This window comes from Ursus arctos, unplaced genomic scaffold, assembly GCF_023065955.2.
Source record: "Ursus arctos isolate Adak ecotype North America unplaced genomic scaffold, UrsArc2.0 scaffold_22, whole genome shotgun sequence".
In the NCBI taxonomy this organism is placed as follows: domain Eukaryota; kingdom Metazoa; phylum Chordata; class Mammalia; order Carnivora; family Ursidae; genus Ursus; species Ursus arctos.
In genome coordinates this window covers 56,811,779-56,817,721 of record NW_026622897.1, presented here as the reverse complement: position 1 = coordinate 56,817,721, position 5,943 = coordinate 56,811,779, and the positions used below count along the sequence as shown (strand labels likewise).

The following is a 5,943-nucleotide window of genomic DNA, read 5'->3' as shown; positions in this document are numbered from 1 at the left end:
ACACTTTATTCAGGTCTCATACTACTTGCAAATATGAATAGCTGTTTACATACATCATCTGAATTTACCTTGAAAATAAAACATGATTTACGTGATACTAATATGGACTTAGTGACAAGGAAACTAAGCAAATATCACACAATCTGTAAGATACTTAGTTTAGGTTATTGGAATATTATCAAGGCCCTCTGGGGACAATTACCCCATTCTACTGAAGCACACATTCATAAATGGCTATCTCTCTACTCTGAGATGACTAGAGATTAAATTTGTTGCTGCTTCTGAATTAAGACCTTGACAATAACCTTTCGAATCTGCTTAGTCTTCACACTGTAGATGATGGGGTTGAGCACAGGAGGGATGAGAAGGAAGATGTTGGCCATGATGGTGTGGACAAATGGAGGTGCTGAATGGCCGTAGCGATGGACAAGAGACAAGCTGATGAGGGGAATGTAGAAGATGGCAACAGCACTAATGTGGGATATGCAGGTGTTGAAGGCTTTTTGCCGCCCCTCTGAGGAGGCAATGCTGAGAACAGATCGGATGATCAGCACATAGGAGAGCAAGATGCAAGGGCAATCAAACCCTGTTGTGGAGAAAAGGGCAAACAGACCGAGGATGCTGTTGATTCTGTTGTCTGTACATGAGAGTTGAATGAGATCAACATGGTAGCAGTAAGAATGTGAAAGGACCACAGCCCTGCAGAAGGACAGCTTCTTAACAAAGAGCACCACTGGTAACATGACAGCAATGTTCCTTATCAATATGCTCATCCCAATCTGGGCAATCCTGGCATTGGTGAGGATGGTGGTGTATCTCAGCGGATCACAGATGGCTACAAAACGATCAAAGGCCATGGCCAGCAGAACCCCAGACTCCATGAAAGTAAATCCATGGAGAAAGAACATCTGGGCAATGCAGCCATTTAAGGTGATTCCTCGAGCTTCGAACCAGAAGACACCAAGGGTAGTGGAAAGCGTGCACAGGGATAAGCTCAGGTCTGTGGCTGAAAGCATAGAGAGGAAGTAATACATGGGCTCATGAAGGTTCCGCTCACGAAGGACCACAAATAGGATCATGCTGTTCCCAGAGAGGGCGATGACATACAGGAGACAAAAAGGGATGGAGATCCAAACCTGGGCTGCTCTCAGGCCTGGGATACCCGTCAGGAAGAAGGTCAGAAGTTGAGCATTGGAATTATTGAGGGGCAACATAATGAGGGACTGAGAAGACAGGGATATTTGAATAATTGAACAGAACACATAATAAGTATATAGCTATCACTTAGAATATCTTGCTGGCACTCTCATGTTCATTGAATTACTACTGCTGATCCTCTAAGAACATTAGTTTTTTCTGAGCTTTCTAGTACTGAACACTTCTTTCCATGCCTCTCCTCAGTTATTGAAAACAGAGGATTCCTGAATTATGTCTCAAATTTGCCTCAAATTATGCCTCAAAATTATACATCAAATTTTCTTAAGTCTGTAATTTTCTTTGGTGACAAAAACATCACAATTAAGTCATCCCTGCCTGTAAATGTTCCCAGTAGAATATTTAAACAAAATAAGCAAATTGGTTTCCAGCATTTTTTACTGAAGTATAATTAATATACAGTGTTATATTTCTTTCAGGTATACAATATAATAATATAATGATTTTCAGTGTTTTTTGAAAATAAATTACTAATCATGAAATAAAGCATTGAAAAAATCAAGTCACATTTGAAATGTGGGTATTATTAGTTTTTCCTGGGAAATATTCAGAAGAATGCCAAAGACATCCACAAGACACATATGTTTATATATGTGAAGTCAAGGTGGTCCAAAGAACCACCCTAACAAAAGTAATTATAACTCCCATTTGTTGAAAGTTCTCTGTGTTATTGACATTTTATATGCATTATGTAATTTCATCCATACACCAACTCTAGGAGGTAGATAGTAGTATATTTTGCATATGAGGAAACTAAGACTCAAAAGTTAATTGCCCAAGGTTACCTTTATAAAGCACTACCTAATTGTTGAGAGAAACCATACATAACACAAAGTTGGAGAAAGAAAGAGAGAAAGAGAGAGTAAAGAAGGAAGGAAGGGATGGAGGGAGGGAGGAATTGAGAGACAGTGAGGAGAGGGAGGGAGGAAGGAAGGAAATGAAGGAAGAAAGAAAGAGAGATAGAAATGCAAACACTGCTATTATTTTAACATAATGCAGTAAGCATCACATTTCCATACATAGTATAGGCTGCTCCTGAAACACAAAGAACTGTAATGGCCATCCTTTCTTGAACATAAACCATGTGCCAGATGCAACTGTCTTCATATCCATAATCTCACCAAATCATTCCAATCCTCCAATGAAATACAAACAGTTGTTATCCCCAATATTTTTATGAGGAAACTGATGTCCAAAGTGATTAAGTAATTTCCCCAAATAATCAGAACAGCTGCGGTCAGAACCTGCATGTATGACTCCAACGCCTTCGTTCAACAAAGCTGAGGAATCATTGGAGGAATCTCTAAACCAGTCTGACAAAATGTCCCTGCCAAACATTGTTCAGGTTTGTGCCTTCCAGAGACACATTTTTTCTTTCTTTCCTTCTTTTTTTTTTTTTTTTTTTTTGTGGTCAATGTGGCATCTCTGGAGTAGAGTCTTAAGTTTCAGGTGTTAATTCCCTATGAATAATGTTAACATGGCGCTCTTTAGGTTTCTGGGGAAAGGAATTTTATCATCCATAGTCTGTGTGTGCAAAGGGCCAGAGAATCAGGTGTCCAGGCTACACCCACTATGAAAAATAACAGCAAAATAGAATTGATAGACTCGCTTGACTCATTTTGGTGATCCTCTCATTTATCCAACACTGACCTATTATGCTGAGGATACTTGCTTCCTGGAAATTTTCTCTCCTCATGTATTGGCACTGGTCTCTAGTACTTGTCTCCAACCACTCAGCAATTTCTCTCTCTGGCTTCCCACCCCACATCCAAAGAACTTTAACTTTGGAATCCTTCAGGCATCTGCCCTTTGCCCATTCTCAAATCATTTAAATAATTATCTTGCCCACTCTCACAGTTTCATCTTTCACCTATTTAGTGAAAAATTTCAAATAGATATCTGAAGGCAGCTGTGGTTTCCAGGTTCTTAAAGCTTAGAACTTCCTTCTGAACGTTCCCATACTTGCTTCTCACGAGTAAATCAAATTCAATATTTCAAAACCAAATGGATCATTTCCCCCCTTTAAATGTTCTTACTCCTATATATTCTGACGAAGCGTATAATTTGCATAAAAATTAACCAATTCTCTACATTCGATCTCTGGGAGTTGCCTGTACACTTACGTCTTTCCCAAACAATCACCACACCCCCCTGCTCAAACTCTAATGACTTTCTTCTTCCACCTCTTCTTTATTTAAGCACAAAATAATCTCTTTCAAATCTTCATACTGTATAACCTAGTCTATTAATTAACCTACAAATAATAATAATGTATTGAAATATAAAATGACAAGGGCTCCAAAGCAATAACCACATCCATTTATTAAGCATCTTCACTATGCCAGAAAAATAAGAATGAGAAAAACAATTCCTTAAATGGAATAAAAATGAGAAAACCACATATGAGAATCTGTAGGGCAAGACACTGGAGTGCATGTGCAGTCTGAAGGATGTACATTTATTAGAAAACAAGGATGTAAACCACTTTTTTTTTTCAATATAATATGCTAGGAAAATGTTTAAATAAATGTGAGAAAAAGCAATTAACAAAAATTAAGAGCAGCAATGAATGAGTTAACAAGAAAACCAAAGTTGATTACTTACAAATATGTGAACTTTTTTCAAGAGTGGTCAAAAAAATTTTAGAAAAAGGTGATTAACTGCATGAGGAATGAAAGAGAAAGCAAAAGTATGGAGAAACAAAACTTTAAATATATCGGAATCGTATGCATAACAATATATTTGGCAACAGATAGAAAATGGACAACTTTATAAAAAAACATCAATCACCAAACTAGTTCAAGAAATCAAATCCAGCAGAGAGGAAATGTCAATGATGGGGAAAGCTCCCACAACCAAATCTGAAGAAACAAAAAGTGGAGTATTTCTATCTTTCACAGATACTAGTAGAGTGGAAAAGAGAGAATTCAGCCCCACAGCAAGGATCATTTGGAAAAGCCCGGAGACAGTTTTGGTTGTCACAACTGGGAAGGGAGTGCCACTGGCATCTAGTGGGTTGATGCCAGGCATGCTTACATCCTAAAATACACAAAACAACAAAGAACTATCCAGCCCAGGATGTTAACAGGGCTGAGGTTGAAAAGTCCGATTCTCGAACATAAAAACAGATGGAAAGCTAGTCATCTAATTACTTAGGATGACACATGCAAACATCATAAATAACTTTTTAGCAAGTCAGATGTAACTGTGCTTTTAAAGAATATTGCACTTTGAAACAGTGGACTTTGTCTTATGAATAAAAGAATTACTCGCATAGAAAATCTACTAGTGGTATGGCTATACCCAAAGATTAGGGAGGAAAAACCTGATCAAGAGATGAGGAAAGAATCAGAAAACTCAAGGGCAATTCAAGATGAAATTCTTAATATTTAGGAAGGAAATGAGCTCCTGAATGAAAGACATTTTCTAGAAATTTGGAGCAAACATATTAACTGGTGACCTACCAAATGAATTTCTATTAAATTCAGTAAGACATACAGATATCCACTCACACAACTACTATACTACATTCTATGGAAAAGTCTTAGGAAATATGAAAAGACAAGTAAATGGGAGTGTTACTTTAGCAAAGCAATTTTTCAAAGTCTTTATTTAGGTTTTAATGAATTTTTTACCTTAAATATCTAAAAGAACAAACTGCAAACACTTAAAACAGGGTTCACCAAAGTGACACATGGATCGATACTGCAAATTAATAGCTTTTCCTCTTCATAAGAATTAGCACTGAGAAAATTTTCGAAAAACAATTGGACTTATTTACAATAGCCATAAAACTATAAACTGTATTGTCATAACACAATGTCTGTGTTTGGCAGGAAAAGAAGAGGTCTCTAAAAATTTATTGAAGAACATAAAGTCCTTTCTTTCTTTCTTGAAGATAGGAATATTCAATAATGAAAAGATATGAATTATCCCATGAATATTTTCATAAATTAAAGCATTATCAATCAATAACACACAAGAGTTCTTAATGGGTAGTGATAGGTGGATCCTAAAATGTATTAGGTACCATAAATATGCAAATATATTCAGTATAATATTGAAAATGACAAAGAGAGGGGACTTGCCCTTTGATATATCAAAATGTAATATGAAGTTATTATAATAACAAAGTATAATATTGTCAAAAGTTTAAAAATATGCACAAGTAGAGCTCCAAAGAATAATATAATCAAGTAAAATTTTATAAATGAAAAAAGTTCAACTTCAGGAATTATATCAATATAATTAATGACAATAAAAATTGAAAGAGTCATTAAAAAAATAATAAAAATAAAAATATATATCCCCAGAAAAAAATAGCATTTCAAAAAAATGTGTGAATGAGGGTAAAGAATGCGATGACAATGCCATCTTATATCACTAGAAAAAAGAAATGATATGTGATAAATAAAGTTTGGTCAATTGGCTAACAATTTATAAAAATATTAAAATATGCATATTTTACACAGATCCTTGCATTTGGGCTAAGAATTTCAAGGTAAAACAAAATGCCTACAATATTTTTAGAATAAGTAAGAGAAAGTGCATTTATGACGTTTTTAGTAAAAGCCTTCTTTTTTTGATGAAATTAAAGCCATTCAGTAAAATATTGATATGAAACACTGCATCATATTTAATTACTATTGATTGCAAAAGATGCCGGTGAACAAATTAAAAGTGCAGCATATCATACATGCTTTAGGAGGCCAAGACCAGAGAATGCTG

At 35.6% G+C, this 5,943-nt stretch overlaps 1 protein-coding gene across 1 annotated transcript; it reads right to left on the bottom strand.

Moving 5' to 3' along the window:
* Positions 1 to 263: 263 nt before the first annotated feature.
* Positions 264 to 1,244, bottom strand: LOC130544610 (olfactory receptor 51F2-like). The gene has a single exon (XM_057317042.1). The coding sequence runs from the start codon at positions 1,212 to 1,214 to the stop codon at positions 264 to 266; it is 951 nt and encodes a 316-aa protein (XP_057173025.1). The 5' UTR covers positions 1,215 to 1,244.
* Positions 1,245 to 5,943: the final 4,699 nt, after the last annotated feature.

What these genes read in the sequence shown, in the direction of transcription:
- LOC130544610 (XM_057317042.1), bottom strand. Translation starts at nt 1,214, where the DNA reads ATGTTGCCCCTCAATAATTCCAATGCTCAACTTCTGACCTTCTTCCTG.